The following is a 23,337-nucleotide window of genomic DNA, read 5'->3' as shown; positions in this document are numbered from 1 at the left end:
GGAAAAGTAATACTGAAGGTCCAGAGATTAGAATTATTTTTCAGGAATGGATCTGTAAGGTGTTTTTAACTTATGTACAGTACATTTTAGAGTATTAAGTCTTATAAAAATCAAATAACGTCCATGTAGTGTGGTGTGTACTTATCCTTTCATGGGTTTATGTGTTAACATTTACTGGGATAGAAGTGCTATTTTGAACTTCATTCACAGCTATTTGCATGGACTATTTTCTTCTTTGACAGTGAAATTATTGGGCAAAACCAATGCTCTGCACAGAAGAATCTATTTTTCAGTTTCATGAAAAGAAAAACACAGTTAACTCTAGCATCTTGCTCTAAACAACTGACATGCAGGTAAACAGACTTGAGCTGAGAAAACTTTGTGCTGCGGTGGGGGGATGTTATAGCAGGCTGCTTGCTTCTTATCCACACATTTACAAGACAAAAGACACTGACGGAGAGGTACGATGGGATTTAAGGTGGGATGGATTTACAAGTTTTTTCGCAGGCTTTGGTAATTCTAGTGTTAAAGGAGTTTTTAATAACAAAGTAAAGGGGACAGTTCCTAAAGTTCAACAATCACTGCAAATAACAATTACCAGTTCTACAGAACAATACTGGATTTAAGCATTCTGAACTAAGGGTTAAAAAGACTTTAAAAAGGAACTCAAAGACTCACATTTAAAGAATCAATATCACTATTTTGTAATAATCACCACTTAGCAGGTGGATTGAAGTGAAAACAAACACAGACTTACTGGTATTACTCCTGGAAGACAAACAGCCTGAAAAAAACCCACAGGTGATGGCTTCTGTTTGTGGTTGTACGACTGGATGTTGCATTGTGTTTCATCTTGTTCTCCTAGCTCATCATTAATCAATGGTCTATAGCTATCCTCACATTCTGAAACTTCACCATCTTCCTCTGAAGGTTCACAAAGACCTGGTGGATCGTGAAGGCAACATTTACTCATTGCTTCACACTATAAAAGAATATTCATTTCTCTATATTGAATCAAAAGCTAAAAATGGTCAGATTTATAAATGTAATAATTTTCCAACAATATGATGAAAAAGCAGATCCTAAAGGTAAAATGCAGTTATACAAGTTTTAGCTTAGTTATTCACAGGATATTGTGTTTATGCAAGCATTAATACGCATGTTGTGTGTTAATTTTTGTTAGTATAATTTTTGAGTTATTACTGCCAATGAAGTAATATTTATGCATTTCATTACATTTTAAAGATTTGTCTAAGATTTTCTTCTTTTATCTGTGAATGCAACAGAAACTACATATTTCACATTTTCATGTGTAAACATAATAAAATAAAACACTTTAAACAAAAAGTCCAAAGACATGCTGTAACATTAATTTGAGACTCTAAATCAATTGACCTGTTAAAAGTATACTCAAGTATGTGATGAGGTTTAATGCAGTACAAAAGTGGAGAAACAGGTTGATAATAAATGAATGAATACTTAGGAGTTTTATTTTTCACTGCTTTGAGGAAAGTTGAGCACAATTTTCAAGGAAGTGTAAATGGCAGGAAAATCAGCATTAATCAGCATTAAAATTAAATGCCATTCTTTTAAATATATTTCCTAGTATTAAAAAACATATCAAAATGCACATTGGGATAATTGTTAACTCAAAGTAATCCACGCATAATTAAGTGTTGTGTGCACAAGAATGTGCCAAGTAATGGAATGGCGTCCCTTCCAGGGTTAAGCTCCTGCACACTCGGTAACTAATAAAGTGATTCCAAAATGTAAAGACAGACATAGAGTGGCCACTAAAGGAGCCAATCAATTAAAATCTCCTTGATTAAGGATATCAAGATTCAGGTAGCAAAAAAACTGTTAATCAACAAACATATAAAACATTTCTTTAGGTGTTATGTTTAATATTGTATAAGGTGTGATTTATCTTTTTTAAATGTCTCTGTTTTTTAAAGTTTGACAACCACTTTCAAATAGGAATCAAATGACCTTGGATACAGGCCATTATTTAAGCTTTTTAAAGATGCCAAATTGCACTTGCAATTCCAAAATAGTAATTTAATGTAATTGAGAATGCACGGAATAAAATACTTAAATCATATCAAGTGCATAAGACAGACACAAAAATACGCTGCCAAATGTACAAGAGAGGTGAATAAGCTGAAGCTTACTTACTCGCAGTGAACTGCTTTCTGCTAAAAGTGCTTGCCATAAGAACCAGGCAATCCTCATGGAAAATTATAGGTTCCTATGTGCAAAGAAATTCTTCTTTAAAAACTTCATTGCATCCTCTGAAAGCAATGCTTTCCACCTCTTCTTTACCTTCAAGTTTCTCTTAAGTCCTCCTGCTGCTGTTCCAAAAACCATCATCATCTCTCTTAAGAATTGTGCTCGTTTTTTCACTTCCAAAGTCACAGACATCCAAAAATAGTTCAAAACTTCACAAAACATCCTCTGATACACCTCTGTGGAATTCTCATCTTCTCTCTTTCTCTCCTGTAAATGATTCTGACACTTCTAAGCCTGTCCCAGCAACACTGCCTTGGTCACCATTCCTTCACAACTTTTTCAGTTCATTGATCCCCTAGATTACTTCTCTTTTTAAACGCTTTACTGACCTCTGATATTTTCCCTACTAATTTCATGAAGTCTCATGTGATCCCTATACTTAAGAAACTCTCTATCAACCCATCTGCTGTTGAGAACTACCTTCATGTCTCCCTGCCATTCCTGTCCAAGACTCTAGAATGAAAAGTCCACAAACAACTTTCCAATTTTCTTGCTGACAGCAATCTAATAGACCCTTGCACAATTCAGAATTAAGAGAGGCTATCTACCGGGACTGCACTGCTTTCAGCCATAAATGTTCCTATATTTGCTTGAGCTGCTTCTCTCTCCTCTGTCCTTATCCATGTTGACTTTACATCAGCTTGGATTGTTAACCACACCTTGCTTATCTCTTCCTTTGATAAATTTAGAATCAGTGATTCTGCTTTGGATTAGTTCAAGTCCTACCTTACTGACCAAATCCTGGCTCTAACTGCTTTTTACCTACAAAGAAACTGTCCACAGTGTGCCTCAAGGATCAGTGTTAGGTTCACTTCTCTTTTCTCTCTATGTGCATTCCTTGGGCAAAGTTATTTCTAGTCACTGCTTCTCCTACCACTTTTATGCTGATGACACAAAGATCTTCCTCTCTTTTCCTTCAAACAACCCAAAGGTTTCAGCACAGATCTCAAGTTCTCTTTTTTCTATCTCATTTTGGAAAAATGATCAGCATCTTAACCTTAACCTTTCCAAGTCAGATATATTGTACATGCCTTCTGAATCTCATTCCTAAGACTTTTCTCTTCATTCTTTCACCTTTACTCACGTTCAGGAAACTTGGCATGATTATCTCTCCTTGCTTTCATTCATTAAATATATTCCTTCAATGACCCAGTCCTGTAATTTCTTTCTTCACAATATTCACAGGATTCAACACTTCCTCACTAATCATGGCATGCAACTCCTTGTTCTCGCATTGGATCTCCTTCAGCTGCTCTACTGCAACTCTATTCCAGGAGGGCTTCCTTCTGCTGCTTCAGTCTCTCCACTGGCTGTTGCTGCAAGGATCCAACTGAAAACTCGAAATTTGATTTACGGATCTCTAAATGGTTCTGCTCCTAAATATCTCCAGTCTTTGGTCTCTCCATATGTTTCTTCTTGAAGTCTCCAGTCTGGTTCTGCATGTCTTCTGATGACCATCCTTCCCTGACTTGCCATACACACCACAACCGATCAATGCTTCTCTGTTCCAAAGCTATGAGATAATATTCCTTTTTCTGTTCAAACTGTATCCAATTTACTCATGTTTAGGTGTCTTTTAAAAACAAACCTTTTCATTAACTGCTCTAGAACTGCTTAGTTTCTCTTCTACAGGATAGCCGTTGTTGTACTGAGAAAGCATTTAGGATACTGATCCTCCCTCTTGCTTCGTTTTTTTTATCTTGTTCTCTGTTGCTTTGATGCTTGCAGATTTTAATCTTTCTTGTCTGCATTATGACTTGCTTTATAAGTCACCCTGGATAAAGGTGTCTGCTAAATAAAAAATAATAATTTAAGGAATCAGCTATTGAACCTTAATCCAATTAAGAGCTACAAGGGCTGGAAGTTATGAGACAAGCACCAGTCCTTGATGGGTGTCAATACATTGCAGGTTACACTCATGAATGTATTCATAGCTGACTCTTTTTGGGGCATTTTACAGCCTCGTTTTAACCTAGTGTGTATGTCTTTGAGATGAAAATAAAAATATTACCAATAGAATTTTCCTCTTTTAATGGGAACCTTTTTATTCAATATATTATCACCAACATAAGATCTGAGTTATGGCTAACATAAAAGAGTTAAAAATCAAAATAAAATGTTACATTACATCACCAAAGCTACTGACATCAAATCAAAGAATGCTGCACTGCAACTCTTTAATATGGTACGTAGATATGCATCTGGAATACTGTATCTGAAATATTGTACAATTCTAGATTACAATACAAAGAAGACATAACAGCATTAGAACAGAAGAGTTACCCATAGCCATCCTTGGATTGAAGGTCATGTCCTAGGATGTCAAACCAAGGAAAAAGAAACTTTATACCCTCAAACAGAAAAGGTTAATTAGGTATCTAATACAGGTTTTCAAAATTCTAAAAGACATTAATAAAGTTAATCCAAGTGATTTTTTTTTTTCAGTTGAACAGTGGATAGTAAACGTCACTGGAAATTCCGGAACTACATACAAGACAGAAGCCAAGGAATGCGGCTTCTGACTAAGAGCTAATAGAATCTAGAACAAAGTGTCAAATCACAAAGATGAAATTATCCTACCCAAATAAGAATGAGTCACGTTTGAAACATTTTTCTTTTTGTCATCATGTGGAATTGAGTACAGGGACACAGTACATTTCTTATTAATAATAACCATTAATGTAAACATATTCCACAGATCAGAAATGCTTACATTTACTACTTAACTTTAAGCTATTAAAGCTTGTTATTTCATTTTTACATATCTATTTAACTGTTATAATGAATATTTATTAATTAATTTATAGCAAACTATAAAATACTAAACATTTTAAACAACAGTAGGAAAACCTCATAAATATAATCAACAATCCCTATAGTATATGCTTTCAGAATACACATTATTCCATACATATGAACATTTAATATTGTTCTAATACTACTTCACTGTCCTACAGTTGTTAGGTATTATAATAATAAGCAAAAGAAATCAAAGACTTAACTTTATTCTCAAAGGTGCCAGTATCTGTTTTTTTTTTTATCTGCCTCAATGAAGCTTTGCCAAAACTGATTTTGTCCTCAATTAATTAAAGGGGTCATAACAGTATTTTAAAATAATTAAGTACAAGAATAAATATAACATTGCCACAAAAGTAGAAGTTATAAAAAATTAGATTATGATAAGTGCTTTGTAATAAATTGAAAAATGCTGACAAAATGTTTTACTTAGTAATAACTACTCTATTTTTAATATATGTATTAGGTACAGTAGATACATTATTAACAAGATAAAAATATCTGCAGTTGGAAAAGAAATTTGTGAGATTATGAAACTATTTACATTCATTAGTTTGACTTTATTCTCTTAATTTGTTCAAGCATCTTTGTGATTATTTAACTAAACACTCCAGTACTTTACTCACCAACTTCTTTTGGAGTACTCAGAAGTCCAAAAAATACCACCACTCCTCCAGCAAACTGCACAGAGGAGGTCACCAGGAAGGCATACTAAAATATAAAGAATATAATTTGAACCAGCCTGGAAAAACATGAACCAAAAAAGACATCTGTAAATCTTTATTTTTTCTAAGTTTCAAAGAGCTACTTGAACACTACTCTCTTTAAATTTTTAAATTTTGCTCCTACATGTAAAACTATACTGAGGTGTAACACATTACCACACAAACAACATAAAGTAAATTACTTAGTGAAAATGACTGACACTTTTAAGGCTGGTTTCTTTCAGTTGTCTGCTTTTGCTTTGTGTAGAAGCTTCTTACCTTCTGGAGTTATACAAGAAAATATAAGATGAGACCAAGTTTGTGCTGGAGGTTAATCCAGGTAGCATAGGGCACAAGGCAAAAACAAGGGTGTCAGTCCATTGCAGGGCGAATACACATACCCACAGCAAACATACACTAGGGCCAATTTAGTGTCTGCAGCGTACCTAACTTTTGGATAGTGGGAGGAAACCCACGCGGACATAGGGAGAACATGCAAACTCCAAACAGGGAAGGCCCAGGACAAGAACCCTGGTATCCTTACTGTGAGATATCAGCACTACCACTGCCACTTCAAAACCAGATGTAAGAGGTTGATTTCAAAATCTTACAAGAACACAACATCCAGTTATCATTGTATCCACAAAGGCAATGTATTGCCACAGGGACATTTACATAGAGTATCTGCCATTTATTATTATTAGTTTTAATCTGCTTCCATTTCTGTTCTTATTGCACAGATGTTTAGATCATCAATTTTTCTTACAATTTAAAGCGTTTAGTGGAGCAATTACAAAATTGTGCACCTTTTCATGTAAGTGGCAGGGACATACATGTTTGCCACTGTGTGTACATGTAAAGACAGATCCTCTTTTATTTTACTTTAAATACTGTCAGAGATGGCTGGGGTGGCAAACCGGCTAGGACGCCCAGAAGGACTGGAGGAGGGCTTGCACCTTCCCCAGACCATGTGGGGGCGACCGCCCCGGTTGCTTTGGGGACCATGGGTACACAGCTTGGAAGCTCAACCCTGTAGGGGCCTGTGGTCACCGCCAGGGGGTGCCCCAATGCCTAGAGAGCCCTGGACCTCAGCACTTCCACCACACCCGGAAGTGCTGGGGGGAAGAGAATCAGGGACACCCGGAGTGCTTCCAGGTGCACAGCTGGTGCTTCCAGCTCCCTGGGGAGTGTCGGCAAAGGCTTATCAGGAAGCACCTGCAGCTCATTCGGGTGTGGTTAAAAGAGGCCGCCTCCCTCCATTCGATGGCTGGAGTTGGGTGGAAGAAGGACGAAATCTTGGAGGAGAGGAGAGGAGAGGAGTGGAGGCGGACCAGAGAGAAAGGCATTGGACTGTGAGGCTTGGACTTAAAGGGGTGATTGGTGCTGCAGCACTGGGTTTTGTGCACTCTATTGTACATAATAGTGTAAATAAACTTGTGTGTGGTAACACATCATGTCTACCTGTCTGTGTCTGGGCTGTACCCCAAAATGCATACATATCGTTAGTTGTTCATGCCAGCAGTTTCCATCTAAAAGTATTCCCAACATTCTTTATAAACAAAAACACATACTTTAAACACTTATTGATTACTTTCAATGCATTTGAATAATTGTGTTTGCCAACTGTTAAATATTATTGTTTAATTTTTTATAATGGAAACTTAGCAATAAAAGTAAAAAAAACTGTCAGATTGCATGCGAAAGTTGATAATTTAGTCTTTGTAATAATTTCTTCTATATTGAGTAGTTATGCACATCATGAGACCTTTTTTAATTAAAGTACACATACTGAATATAACTTTAGATGGTTTTTGTCTATATTGGATAGTAAATTAACTGCAACAAGTGTTGGTTGCACAATTATGAAACCACTATATGCCATGCTTACTACTTTCTACTAAAAAAGTTAAATTCTCAATGTATATTCACTCTATATACTTTTTCTTGATGATATGTACACTATTTTACAGATACGCATCTCATTTTAATAAAAAAAATGAATTTTAAGTATAACATTTTAAAATAATTTATGTCTGAACATAAAGCACACATGGATAGAAAGATAAAATACATGATTGTTATATATTCTGTGAGTCTGGAAATTATATATTACTTTTGTAATGGAATACCATAAACCTGACCCAATCTTCCCCAGATAAAAAAAAACCCTGGCATCTGTTGTGTCATCTGTTCTTTGGTGCCTTAAAAGAATGACTTCAGATATCTCCTTGACCATTACTCTTTTTCTGTTGGGACTCCAAAAATGAAGGGTTTAGCCATAGTCACTAATGGCTACTGTCTTCTTATATTGACAAGTTACAATGAAATGCTGAGACGTATGGACTTGTCTCTGGTATTTAGCTACGTTAGTTGTACCCTTTCCAGTCAGGCATATTTATAGAGAGGGTTAATAATTCTTCTCTCTCTCTGTAAGGTTGTACATTATGTTAAAAGCTTTAAAATAAGGGCAAAAGCGTTTTAGAATCAAGTCAGACTTCTGATTATAGAGAAACACAAGTCTACTAAATATATAAAACCATTTCAAAGTCACTTTCTTGGTGGCAGCACCATGCTATGGGGATGCGTTTCATGTGCTGGGACTGGGAATCTTGCTCCAATTGATGGACAGAAATACTGCACAATATTGCAAGAGAATTTGTTCCTGTCTGGTATGAACTGATTGCTCGGGAGAAGATTCATCTTTCAACCTGACAATGATGCTAAGTATAAGACCAAAGCTACACTAGAATGTCTCAGAAATGGAAAGGCAAATGTTTTGGAATGGCCACATCAAAGCCCTGATATAAATCCTATTTAGAATCTGTGGCACTACTTGAAAACTGCTGTCCAGAGTTGCCATCCCACCAACCTACTAGATCTCTATAAATTCTACCAAGAAGAATGGGGAAAAAAATCACTCGTGAACAATGTGCAAAACTGGTACATACTTACCGCAACCAAATTAAGGCTGTTACTGCAGCAAAAGGGTCTTCAACAAAGATTAATGTGTAGGGCTTGAATACTTATGCAAACACTAACTTCTGAGTTTTTCTTCCTGAGTTAAATAACTACAGACAATGGTTTGTTTTGACTTTGTAAATATATTTTTAAAATACAGAATGGGTAAATATGTTTACAGATCTTTTGTCATGCAGAATTTATGGTGATTTTCAAGAGGATTGAATACTTTTGTACTCCACTGTAATTGCACTTGGTTATCAACCTATCTAGGATTGATTCCAGTGCCATACGGATGCTCTATCCAGTGTAACACAGACAGACTCCAGTCACCCTGAACCTAATTTGAGCAAAGTGGGCCAGAAAATTGCTAAATGGATGGATCTTTTTTTTTTTTTATAAACCACCATTATTTTTCCTGGGTCAAAACACCAGAGAAGATGATGACATATACATTTTCAAGGTAACCCAATGATAACTTTAAGAAGTCCTATTTTTCTTTTAAGTTTTTTCACAAGCTGATCCCAGCACTTCCTGGTTTTGTCCCATGGTGCTCAGAATTTTCTTCTGTATCCATATAAACCCTTAACTAAGTGAAAAGCACAGGCATGCAGCAATGTTAGCTTAAGGGTATTGATGCTAATAGAATTAATTGGTATTGTCTCTGCAACCATGCTGAAACTTGGGGTACTTAATGTAAAATATTATCCAGAACATGCCACAGTGTATGTACACCTTATTATGATCATGTATATATTTTTATGTATATTTTACATTTTTATTAATAAATAAGTAAATAAATCGTTGTAGGGAGAGAATGATGTCAATGAGTCCAGAAGATACAAAAATAGTTTATTCTTTAAACATCTAATACAGGAAGTAATTGAAAAAAATGTGAACACAAGCAGTGTTTTACCAAGGGGCGCAGCAGTAAACACTAATACTCTGGAGACCCTGAAAACCTGATGTTATTTTGTTATTTTGGAGAAATTCTGATCTTAACTTTTTGGCTTGCCTACCTCAAAAGAAGAATAAAGCAATGCCCTTTCTCATATCCCACTCTCTCTCTCTCACTGTCCTGGCCTATCTTCCTCCCACCAGCTGAGCCTTCATTCCAATCCACTTCCCAATTCAAGCACAATGGACTCAATGCATAATTGAACCCCATCCTGAGATTCATTCCAGCCAACACATGGAATTAGTTCCAGGACCAGAGGCACACATTTTGATTATACATTTTACAGTATTTTTATACTTTTGTTTGGTCTGTGACTGAATTTCCAGTTAGTATATTAAAATTATTGGGTAAAACTAGTGATTTTCATTTGAACACTTTATGCAGCACAGCCACTTACTTCATATCCATACTGTAAAACACATGAAGCCAAAAAAGCTCCCAAGATGTTTCCAGCAGAAGCACAGGCACTCCATAGTCCAAAGACAATGCCACGACTGGAAAAAATTTAAAAGATAAAACAGAAACAATAAGAGTGAACAAACAATTCATAAAAATATTCTCTTTATGCTTTTCTCATATCTTTAGTAATTCATCCATCCATCCATCCATTATCCAACCCGCTATATCCTAACTACAGGGTCACTGGGGTCCGCTGGAGCCAATCCCAGCCAACACAGGGCGCAAGGCAGGAAACAAACCCTGGGCAGGGTGCCGGCCCGCCGCAGGGCGCGCGCACACACACCCCCAAACCCCAAGCACACACTAGGGACAATTTAGAATCGCAAATGCACCTAACCTGCAAGTCTTTGGACTGTGGGAAGAAACCGGAGTACCCGGAGGAAACCCACGCAGACATGGGGAGAACATGCAAACTCCAAGCAGGGAGGATCTGGGAAGCGAACCTGGGTCTCCTAACTGCGAGGCAGCAGCGCTACTACTGCGCCACCGTGCTGCCCTTAGTAATTCATAAAACACTACATTTACAAGATACATACCAAAACTGTAGCAATATTTTATAACTATTATCCCATTTGTTTAATGATTTTTTACAAAAAGTATACGGGAAAAAATACCCAGATTTTCCAAACCAGTTTCCCATGATAGCAACAACACAGGGCCAACACGTTGACTGCAGTAATCCATTTACGCCCCAGAGGATGCTGTAGAAATATACGTTGTAAAAACTGAGCCATTCTGTCAATGTCCCAAATAGAAATTCCTGTTAAAAGAAAATAACTGGAATTAGAAAAAATCTTTTTTAATCTTTTTATACTGTTACTTTATATTAAAAACAGTAAGTTTAGTAAGTTAAAAATACTGTTTAGATATATTATAATAAAATTTTAATTTTCTGTTTAAAAACATCAAGATACAAATACAATACAATGTGAAAAGTCATTAAACAAAGAACACATTAATTGTAGGTTTTCACTGAAACCAATTACTGTAACTCATCATAGATGAACTGCCAAAAGCAACTTAAGTTTACATAAATGTAATCTTTCTTTTCGTTTTTCTTGACTTAGGTAGTAAGTATATTAATGTATAAAAGTGTTTCATGTATTCCCTCTATAAATGGCTTTACAAATTTTGAAACATTTTTTTCACAAAGTTTACAAGTTCCCAACAAACAAGGTTAGGTAAAAATGTAAATCTTATAATTTGCAATGTTATCACTTTATTGGAAATTAATTTACATTGAATAGCAAAGTACACTGGCTGCTAATAACAATCATATCAATGAGATGGAAACACATTCTGATACAAAACTGCTTTATTAAATCTATACTAATAAAAGGCAAAGCCCTCACTCACTCACTCACTCACTCACTGACTCATCACTAATTCTCCAACTTCCCGTGTGGGTGGAAGGCTGAAATTTGGCAGGTTCATTCCTTACAGCTTCCTTACAAAAGTTGGGCAGGTTTTATATCGAAATTCCACGCGTAATGGTCATAACTGGAAGCTGTTTTTCTCCATTTACTGTAATGGAGATGAGCTTCAACGCCGTGGGGACGGAGTTTCGTGTGACATCATCACGCCTCCCACGTAATCAAGCAGTACATAGAAAACCAGGAAGACCTCCAAAAAGCGCTGAAGAAAACATGCATTATATAATTGAGAAGGCAGTGAAACAATAAGAAGCGAGCGAGTGACATATACTACCATATTCATGAGTTCTGCTACTTCGGAAACAAAGCACGATGTAAACCTACACTTTAAATTAAGTTCATAGACGGGCTGCGGCTGGCGTTTGTAATTTAGTGCCTGCCCATATAAGGCCGTCCGTCAGCGGCAATCCAATAGCAAACTCCCACTAAATATTCACGGGTGAAGGACTGTGCTTATGGAGAGGAAGATGAGATGGTCAGGGTGGTGTTTGACACAAACTCAGCGAAACTGCGAGAGAAAGTTTTAAGTGCCAGGACTAAGGTAACATTAAATACAGCCATGGACATAGCACGAGATGGCACCAGCACAGCTGGGAACCTTCGATGCATGTACACCGAGCGGCTCATGTGAACTGACGCAGTGCACAGATAAAAAGCAACAGTTCCAAAGAGCTGAACAAAACCGAATTACACAATTGAAAAGGCAGCAAAAATATGAAGCGCCTGATACATACAAGCATATTCATAAATCCAGCTACTGTGGAAACAAAGCACACGTGGAAAAAGTCAATGTCCCGCTAAAGGAAGACAGTGTAAAAACCCGTGCATGCAGTGTGTCAGGTCTCAGATAAAGAAGAAGACGAGCTGTTTATTGATGCAGTAAGAAACGAATCGATGAATGAAACCTGTCATCTTTACAACGATTGACAAACACGGAATGTAACTTGAACACAACACATCCTACAAATACGAACCTGATTGAAAGAAATAATGATAATCAAATCCTTGATGACAGCAACACTCAGTAACACTCACAAAACAAATACTGTATATTGACAGTCATGTTACGTTATTTTTAAAATGTTCCCTTTTCTTTTCTAGCTTTTTAACACACTACTTCTCTCATGATACGCTGGGTATATATATATGTATATATATATATCCCGATCTACATACTCGAATAATGGATACTTTATTCGCCATCAATGATTGTTTTGGTAAAGCCATACTCAGTGTATTCATTAGATGAACGGTAAAAAGTAAGAGTGAGGGAGGATGACTTATTGAGGCATGCAGGCTGTAGTGCGTCAACTCTATCTGAATTGCGCGATCACATTTGAAAAATATATCTTTTCAAGTTCTATTTAGTCCATATGTGTCAAACTCAAGGGCCACATCCGCCCGGTGTAATTATATCCGCCCCGAGATCATTTTATATACTGTATTATTGTTATTAATGGCCCGGTATATGAAGCGCTGGTAACACAATAAACTACAGATCCCATAATGCAGCGCTTCAGCTGCCTTGCCAACACTTACCGCGTTAATCAAGTCTAGCTTATGATGCTGCAAGTTATTGCGAAGCTAGCTCACACGATGCTGAAGAGAAAAGTTGATTCTGAAAATAGAGCCTTTAAAACCGATGGGAGGCTGAGTATATGTTTACTGAACCCGTGTGTCTCATTTGTGGAGCTAATGTGGCTGTAATTACAGAATTTAATCTAAGACGGCACTATGAGACAAAACATCAGGGTAACCTGAATGCAATGCAGAAGATACAGAAAGCAGAATAATTAAATAAGAATCTGACACTTCAGCGGACGTTTTACCCGTGCACAATCACAAAGTGATTTCAAGTGAAGCTGCTTTTATGGGAGACACAAATGCACCAGTGCACCTTGCCCCACTTTCCCTGTTGCCAAGTAATGTTAAACCAAGTCGTCACTACGGTGTTCCCAAATCGCACTTTGCTGATAAACTGAGCGCACTGAGTTTGCACGGCGCTTTGGTGACTTTGAAGAACAAAAAGTCCGTCTACATGCGGCTCGAACCTTGTGCATGTTTGGTAGCACATATCTGTGTGAGAAGCTCTTCTCAGTGATAAAGACTAACAAAACAGCACACAGGAGTCGCCTCACTGATGAGCACCTTCAATCCATCCTGAGAATCTCCACAACACAGAACCTCACACCAAACAGAAACGAACCTGTGCCAAAAAGATGCCAGGCGTCCAGCTCTAAAATGACATATGAGTAAAGACAACTGAATGATTTGATTTGTTATTGCTGAAAGGAACACATTTTATTTATATTTCCAGGTTTTGTTATGCAGCATGTTCATATTTGAATTTGTATAATTTTGACAGGATATATTTTTATGGAGAGCAAAATCTTTTGGGATATTTAAAATCTAAGTTTATTTTTTATATAAAATTACATAAGAGTAAAGAAATTTGAATGTTTGTTCTTTTAACGTTTACTTTATTTCTAACTTGTATAATTTAGACAGGATATATTTTTATGGAGAGCAAAATATTATAAGTTGTTTAAGGTTTGAGTTGATTTATTCAGAATAATATTCCTGTCTGTTTTACCATTCCTACCAAAGATATTTCTGTCGACTAAATAAAAATTCCTTCTATTTAAAATTTAAATAGAACTTGAACAAATACTATAGTTCATAATATCCACACAGACTTGCACGTAAGAGCGGAGTTATCCGTTTTAACAAGCAGCGTATTGCACTGATCTGAAATAGCTGTGTGTGTATATATGTAGATATGTATGTATATGTATATATATGTTTATATATGTGTGTGTGTATGTATGTATATATATATATATATGTATTTGTGTGTATATATGTGTGTGTATGTATGTATGTGTGTATGCATATGTATGTGTATATATGTGTATATGTATAGATATGTATATATATATGTTTATGTGTGTGTGTATATATATATATATATATATATATATGACAACAACACTCATCACTCACAACAGTGACAAAACAATTACATTGACAATCATGTTAAGTTATTTTCAAAATGTTTCCTTTTCTTTTTCATTGCCTCTTTAACACACTACTTCTCCGCTGCGAAGCGCGGGTATTTTGCTAGTATTTTATAAAACAAAAAATAGTTGCAATGGTCATTTAGCATTTTCAGCCTTAGTGCAGTCAAAGTACAGAAACAGGCAAATAAAAGCCTAATTAAACTTGGAATTAATAAATTATTAAAGTAGCATGGGGCCAAGCAGCTTGAAAATTTATTACAAAATGCCAAATAGATTACTTAAGTTGTATTTACAGTATTTACTTTAAGCCTGTGCACAACACACTTTTCATTGGAGGTGCCAAGGGATCTTTACTGAATAAACTACTCCATTTGACTCCTTTTGATATGGAGAATCAACAATTCTACAAAGGAAGTAAACACACTCTGGGCAGCAATCACATTTTGGCCAATTATTCCTGCAATGTGGTACCCGAATGCAGTTCAAGCCACTGCAGATGATTCCAAATGTAGTGGCACACCTTATCTTGAACAAGCAGAGTTGGGCGCATGTCATTCATCCTTTCATGTCACTACATTAGCTCCCTGATGCAGAAACATCAAGTTCAAATCCTTGATGACTGCGTATGAAATAGACAATAGGTCAGCACCTACGTATCTGGAGACACACATGAGGTCCTATGCTCCTTTTCAGCCACTCAGACCTGCTAATGAACAGAGCCTGGTGACACCATCTCTACATGACATGACATGATATCTCAATCCAGACTTTTTTCGCGTGCATCTCCTAGCTGGTGACAAAAGCTACCCACCTCCATCCACACTGCCAACTCTCTTACTGAATTTAAAAAGCATTTGAAAAATCTCATGTTCAGTGAATATCTATTGAATTGATAATTGATTTGACTCTAGGTTCTTATTAGCTAAGACAAGAGCAACTAGTCTTATGTTGTTATTTGTGAGGTTCAGCTCTTCATTTATGATGGCCACTTTTGTATCCTTGTTCTGTAAGACTTGTTTCAAAAAAACAGTCTCAAGGCTGATGTTACTCAATTATGCTGTTCTCTTTTTTTAATTCACTTTGGAAATGCATCTGATAATTGAACAAATGTAAATGTACTTGAAAATTCCTGCTGCTACTGAAAGCACACGTCCATAGATGAAGATATAGATCCATCCATCATCCAACCCGCTATATCCTAGCTACAGGGTCATGGGGTTCTGCTGGAGCCAATCCCAGCCAACACAGGGCACAAAGCAGTAAACAAACCCTGGGCAGGGTGCCAGCCCACCACAGAATATGTAGATGTACACTGAAAGGAAAGCTGTCTCTATCTACTTAGTTGACTGTTCACCACATAAAATGTTTAAAAGAATTCTACCTCTACATCAATATGCAGGTCCAATGTCATGATCAGCTCTACTACCATTCCTAAAAAATATCTGAGGTGTGTGAATTCCTCCTCCAGAGAAAGCTGCTTCCCCTTAACCTGAACAGCACAAGCCATTCTTTCACAGAAGTCCCATGACCTCACATTTAAAGGTGCTAATTTTCATTTTAACTACATCACAAAAATTTGCAGACCAGTGCACAATAGTGAACACACTATAATCAGGCCAAGAGGACATCATCCTCCACAAACACTAGGGATAGCCTTCCAAACTGAATACCCTTCAAGCTTTTGCTGTTCCTTGATTTATTGTCCATGCAAATAACAAACACACATCCTTAAAGTTATTCAACTTATGGCCCAAAAATATACAATCACAACTCTTCCTCAAAAAAAAAACCAAAAAGTAAATGGCTTACAAAAATGGCCCTAGAACACCAAAATCTTCTTTTTCCTCCCACAAGATACCATATTGTGCACAGTTAAATCTTCCAAAGCACAAATAATTAGAAATGGCACACTCCCACGCAACCTCATAATTTTGAAAAAAAGTGATTTACTGTTCTATGACTAGGATGTTCCTCCTGGATCCTGGAGTCTATATTCCAATATCTCAACGAGGGGAAGTATTTTTTGTGATTTGTTAGCAAATGGAGCAAAACTTCTTATACCTATTTTTAAAAATGGAGCCCACCACTCCAGTGTTATAGTCTCAAGGTGCTCTCCTTGACTTTGCTTTCACGTGGAACCATCTAATTGTGCGGTCTATTTTTAATCGATACAGTGATCTCAACCACAGAAATGGGCCCAATCCTAAACAATCCTTCTAGCACTGCCACCAAATTAGAGTTTCGCAAAGTTATCCTCGATGATATACCTAGCTGAGGTCAATATTTTCCATCCCTGGCAGAGAACGACCTATGTAAAGTTCCAACTAACTAAAGTCATCAAATAATTTTCCAGAAACTCTATGAGTCCACTTGGAAGTCATTCAACATTGCTTCACCAAACATCTTCACATGCTAGCCTTTGCTTTGGTTACATTTGCTTCAGTTGGGATAGCTCTGCATTAATGCCCATTGTTTTGGAATAGGATGTCCAATAAGTTCATATTGGTGTGATGGTCAGGTGACGACAAACTTTTTTCCATACAGTGTACTTGTTGCCAAAGTATGAATTGCTAATTCTGTTTCCCTTGTGTCAGAAACTTCTTGGAACTGAGATATCAAAAAGAAGAAGATCAAAAAGAAGATCAAAATTTAACTGTGAATCATTTTGACTTATTTTAAACTCACCACAACTGCTGAACAACATAATCCAAAGGAGAGAACATATCTCAGACTAAAGCGATCTCCAACAATTCCACTAATGTAAAGGCCCTGCAAGAATCAAACCACACATTTAGTCTTAATATTATTTTATTATTCATCTCATCACTTTCCTCTTGCACTACTGAGATGTATAAAGTTAAAACTTAAAAGCTTTCAGAAACACTTTGTTGACACTAATATGTTTTGCTTAGGCATACTGACCCAAAGATTGCATTTACGTACCTTTTGTTACAGAGATAAAATAATGACTGAATTTTAAAATATATTTAACTTTTGGTATTATATTGCTTTCCAGGACAAGAACCTGCACAAGATGATATAAGCAATCTTCAACATCTATCCAGATCAAACATTTTTTAGAGAAGAAAAAACAAATATTTTTGATTATTAGCACTTACCACAGCATATGAAAATAGGAAGATTGTGTCTAAAACTCCCAGAAAGACAGTGGCTTCTTTAAGATCTGAAAACAATTGATTCTTACTCCATACCTTGCAATGATAAAATAGTTTAATGAAAATTATATTTGTGACATTATTTAACAGATATAAAACTAAAAACAGTATTTTAGACGAAAATAAAAATATGTCTAGTCAGGGCAGTATGGATGTGCAGTGATTAATACTGTTGATACACAGCTCCATTAACCTGGCCTCAAAACTCTAACTACAGCCTTCATGGAGTCTCAACAGTTGCCCTTGTTGGTTTCTCCAGGCACTCCAGTTCCCAAAAACATGTGCATTAAGTTGATTGTAAACTCTTATCTAGCCCTGTATGAGGGAGTGTGGTGAGGTATAGGAGTGTCCGCTAAAATGGAATGGTGTCCCATAAACTAGTTAAAATCACTATGTATCAAAAGCTGCAATAACAAACATCAGACACTTGCGAACTAGTGAAAGAATTAGAATACATCACTGGATCACTTTATTGTGTTTTGTCATATGTAGTTTTTTAATCCTTCAATGGAATTAATATAAAAAAAATTCTCTTTAACATGAGAGCAAAACCAATTTATCAAGTGACCAAGGGACTGGTCATGGCATAAGCACAAAGGCGGAAATGTGTGTACGCACAGAAACATCCAGATGCATAAATCTGTGCGTACACAAACTTCCACGTTCTTCCGCTACATAAATTCCGGTCAGCGTGAAAAGTAACGCATGTGCAAGCACCTGCTGTCCCGCCCCAGCTTCTCCCAGTATTACGCCTCTTTGAATATGCAAATCAATATAAACAGCCCTTAAGCTCAGCCTTCTGTGAAAAGACAATGGGAAAAGCACAGGGGAAAATAGAAGAATTTCAGAGAATACCAAGTGGAGGCAAGGAAAAACATACTATTTGTTGGTTTAAACAGTGATATAATAAACAAAAGGAAGTTGATCGAATGACAGAGAGTCAGAGAAACTCAAAAGCTCAAGTTCACAAAGTCGCACAGTGCCCGAAATAAAAAAGTTGTCAGATATCAAAGTCACCGTGAAAAGGCGAGTCGTAATCCACCGTCTGAGTGTCATATGAAAGCTTATTAGGGTACAGACAAAAAAAAATAAGCATACAGTGGGGGAAAAAAAACACGAAATGTCAACTTTAATCTTGACATTTCCACTTTAATCATGTAGTTTATTTTGCCATTAAAGTAGAATATCATAAACTTCATCTTAAAATCGTTTAATTTACTAGTTTCTCAAATTCCATCGTAACTAAAGTAGCACGTTAAATGCTTTATTTTGTATTTGATCTTCTATGTACTCTGTGTGTGTGAATCACTGCGTGCTTCCGGGCTTTCTCTTCCTCCGACAGGACACAAAATCCATTACATTCGTGATATTACAGAATAATTAAAACACTGAGATGTATACGTGATATCATTTTCATGATGATAGGAGTTAAATCATGTTATTAAACAAGGGAACGCGGTTGCGCATTGATTGTTCATGTCTCACACAAGATGCTTGCTGCGCCATGCGCAACCTTCGATGAAATACTTTATTGTAGCAGCACTGTCTCTTTCAAACGTACTATCCTCCAATTCCTGTCCTTACTTTTCTTTCTCCAAATACCCAATCACCACACAATCAGCTCTGTAAGAGATCTTAAGCCATCTGTAAGCTTAGAACGCCGATTCTTCAAAACTTTTAAGGAACGTTGAAATATCTTCGTAGTACGTGTTTAATTATTATATCCCTCTACCCTTCCAGTGTCGTGCTAGCACAATCAAGAATACAGCGTGAGGCAGGAACAATCCATGAACGAAGTGCCAGCTCCTACCTAGCGCTGCGGCACCGTGTCCTGGCATGTTTGATTATTAACAATATAGATTATTTAAATGAAGTTAAAGTTTTATCTGTATAATTTAATTACATATTTTGCTGCATTTCATCTTAAAATGATATCATCATCAAATGTAAATACGCGCTTTATAAAGTGGCTCAGGTTGTGCAATATTATAACTGTTGTGCAAGTTTACAGTGAGGTAATTGTACATATAAGTAAAAACAGTTCTACAAGGAGCATTTGATGGACTGATTGAGTACATATATAGTTCATGGGATGAAACTGTTTCTGAACCGCGAGGTCCGTATAGGAAAGGCTTTGAAACGTTTGCTGTATGAGTGCAGTTCAATAGACAGCAAGGCTTAGGCAGCATGTGCTTGATGCTGTATACCGATATTTCTCTTTCTCAGCTTCTATAGATCTTTGATTCCCCACTCAGATACAGTGATATAAATACAACAGTGCAGTGAGAGTAATATGGAAAAAGACGATCCGCTGTGGCAACGGAAGCAGCTGAAAGAAGAAGAAGAAGGTGCAGGGAGAGTAACCACGCTAAAGCAACTAATGTACTTAGAATAGTTTTACCATTCCGTGAACCATTGTATTTTTACTGGTTAATTACAATCAGATGCATTAAACTAATAAACAATATGGGTTAATTTCAGTGTATTTATAAAGCCGCGTCAGGGATGTAGATCTGAAAAAGAAAGGGAAACCACACAGGAACAGTAGCACTGCTCTGACGCTGGGTGCCGCAAGTCTGCAAAACCGAGCAGAGAACTTGCGTAAGCCAGGGTATGACGTACCGTGGAAATGTGCATGGCTTTACGCCAACTTTACGTTTTATACATCGCGATTTGAGCGTGGAAACGTTCGTACGCAACATTTTTGTGCGTACGCACCGTTTCTACATGAGCCCCCAGGTTTTTAACTTACTAGTTAAAGCCGCATTGCTTAGCAACCTGAGGGTTGTATAGATATCTACACTATTAAGGTTAAAAACAAATAAATGGGGAAATAAGTGCCTGCACAGAATAGTAATGCTTTTTGAGATAGGTTAAAGAACCAACGGCTGATCAGTGTTTTTACTTGCTGAGGCTAGTAAAGTTTAAACTGAATAAAGCAGTAATTTTATATTACTTTTTTTACAATTTAGCACTTCAAGCACACAAATATACAGTAGAATCTGAAAAGATCAAGTAGACTACTCTAGTGATTAGTCGAAAACATCAAATTATATAAGTACAGTACTATACTACTGAGGTAGATCACTCTTGAGAGTTAATTTAAAATTAGTTTGTCATTAAGTTTTCCCTTTATGCAAAAGCATTGTATTTAGTCATTTCCAGTTCTCACTTTCACTATTTCAGGATTGAATGGTACTTTTCCTGGCAGCATCACACACGGCAGGAACTGATACCATCAGGATACAGCAGTATCATAGTACATTCACATATTGTATACATGTACGCTTTGCTGACAAGGAATTAGCTTAAAGCCAAACGTTATCTGTTTTTTTGAGGGGACAGGAATAGAGAAATGTGCATACTTTGCAATGGACAGTACGAGATGGACAAAGAAGCCTGCCCATGCTACTGGATCTGTGAGACACCAATGGAACTTAATGCTGCACTGTTCACCACATTCAAAGTTACATAAACATACTGCCTATTTTTGTTGGAGTTACTTGTGAATGATAAACAACATTGATGATTTTTACATTCTACATTACATTAATTGATAACAGTTTATTAAAGAGCTATGTTGTCAAAATATATGTTTGTTTTTCCTAAGTAAATTGAAAAAAAAAAATTACCTCTTCAGGTACCAGGAAGTACATACTGACATTTTGATATGAAGGAGTCCACTGGGCAGAAATACTGACTTTGACATTGCTGAATGTCTTTCGAGACGCATGAAGCAAAGCATAACTAATGAAAGAGAAAGCAAAAATATATACAAAAAACTCACAACATTTAAAAAATATAGTTAGAATTACAGTGAAAACTCAAAAAGTAACTATTTGAGGAGTAACAAAAACATATTTCTGAGTGTTATACAGTATTAGGACAGAAATACAAACATTCAGTCTGTGCAAGACATCACATTTCCTGTCATAGCATTACATTGTATAAAAATAGTCTATAAATTCTGTAAACAGGCAGTAGTAGTAGAAGTAGTAATAGTAGTAGTAGTACTTGTACTGTTACATACATCTAGGCATACTATATTTTGTTACTTCAGTTACAGTCCAAGATTTCTCTAATCAACTTTAGATAAAAATTTAGAATAACAGATTGATTGAGAGAGGTCATGATATCCAAAAGTTTATGTTCTCAGTAGTTCATAAGCTATTTTAGACTACACCTGCTCTCTTAGCATTTCTTCCAATGCAGAATGTGATAACATTGTTTGACAATATATATTGTACTTAATAATTCAATCAATCACAACTCTGCTTTAGTTTAGGCAAACAGCCCATAGCCTTTTGTTTCCTTGATATTTGTCTGCTAATTAATTATAGATGGAAACCGCTAACATTGCATAGCTAGATAGATAGACAGATAGATAGTACTTTATTTGTCTCAAGGGGGAAATTCAGCTTTTCTACAGAAGATCAATAAATATTTTAGCAAACAACAATCCCCACCCCAATAAATATCAGAATTAATAAAATGAAAGAAAGCTTCTAACTTGGCTAAAGATAAAAACAGCAGTCACAGCTACTGTGAATCACCATAAAGGTGCATTGCTGTTGGTATAATGCAGCCCCAGTAGCGTTTCTTGGCATACGTCTGAATAATTTGTTGGCTTAGAGAGGATGGGCAGCATTGTTCATAATGGCCATCAGTTTTGTCTTAATTCTCTCCTTTGTTGCTATCTCCTGCATGTCAAAAGGTGCATCCCAAAAAACATAATCCTCACAGAGCTGCCAGCTTTGTCCAGACAGGAATAAGCTCTGTGCAGCAGATTGATAATTGCATCTTTCATTCTAATCTTTGCCCTATAGGCAAACTGCCGTAGGGCTCAACTGGTCTTTCACAAAAGGATTCATATAGCCTAGTACTACACTAAATAAAACTTACTCAAGAAATCAAAGAAAGTATTTGAAATGGCACAGAAAGAAATGATGATACAGAGGAGAGAAAGAGACTGCATGGCTGAAATAAATGAGCAATTATTATAACGTGGCACATTGGAAAATTTGTATAAAGTAACACAAAGTTGTATAACGTTTACTTCTAAACAGTACAAAACAAAAATGTTAGTATTATTATATTACACATTACTTTAATTACTTATGAAATTTTTCAGCTCAATGTTTAGCAGCTAAACAGAAAATAATATCTACAACTAGGGGGCTCTGTTCCCTGCTCGCTTCGCTCGCCAACTCCTGTGTTTGGTTAATCGGATATACAATTTTAAAAGGTTTTTTTTTCTTTGGAATTGTTTCAATTTCATTATTTGCACTTTTACTTTAAAGCTTCATTAAAAGCAATATTTGGAATTACCTTTTCTTCAAGATCGCATTGAATTTTGATTCCGTTTTTGGAGACACATTGTGACAACGCAATGTATAACTGCCTTTGTGTGAATATTGTTTCTGTTTCTCTAATAAATAATCAGACTTTTTCTAATGTTTGTCCCTGTGATTTGTTAATTGTCATAGCAAAAGCTATTCTCACGGGAAACCGTAAACATTTTAATACGAATGGCATATCAAGATC

At 36.3% G+C, this 23,337-nt stretch overlaps 1 protein-coding gene across 2 annotated transcripts in view; it reads right to left on the bottom strand.

The window, feature by feature from the left end:
* Nucleotides 1–23,337, bottom strand: part of slc37a3 (solute carrier family 37 member 3) — a 60,953-nt gene that overhangs the window by 22,223 nt on the left and 15,393 nt on the right. For both annotated transcript variants that reach the window (XM_039760673.1, XM_039760674.1), the window contains 7 exons: nucleotides 21,426–21,540; nucleotides 17,737–17,829; nucleotides 17,303–17,386; nucleotides 10,779–10,924; nucleotides 10,103–10,199; nucleotides 5,712–5,796; nucleotides 758–942 (listed from right to left, as the gene is read on the bottom strand). In XM_039760673.1, coding sequence (XP_039616607.1) covers nucleotides 758–942; nucleotides 5,712–5,796; nucleotides 10,103–10,199; nucleotides 10,779–10,924; nucleotides 17,303–17,386; nucleotides 17,737–17,829; nucleotides 21,426–21,540 — 805 coding nt within the window. The remainder of the gene's footprint in view (nucleotides 1–757; nucleotides 943–5,711; nucleotides 5,797–10,102; nucleotides 10,200–10,778; nucleotides 10,925–17,302; nucleotides 17,387–17,736; nucleotides 17,830–21,425; nucleotides 21,541–23,337) is intronic.

The sequence above is a fragment of the Polypterus senegalus genome, chromosome 8 (genome assembly GCF_016835505.1).
Source record: "Polypterus senegalus isolate Bchr_013 chromosome 8, ASM1683550v1, whole genome shotgun sequence".
In the NCBI taxonomy this organism is placed as follows: domain Eukaryota; kingdom Metazoa; phylum Chordata; class Cladistia; order Polypteriformes; family Polypteridae; genus Polypterus; species Polypterus senegalus.
The sequence above is the reverse complement of the archived record's forward strand: the minus strand, read 5'-3'. Positions and strand labels throughout refer to the sequence as shown.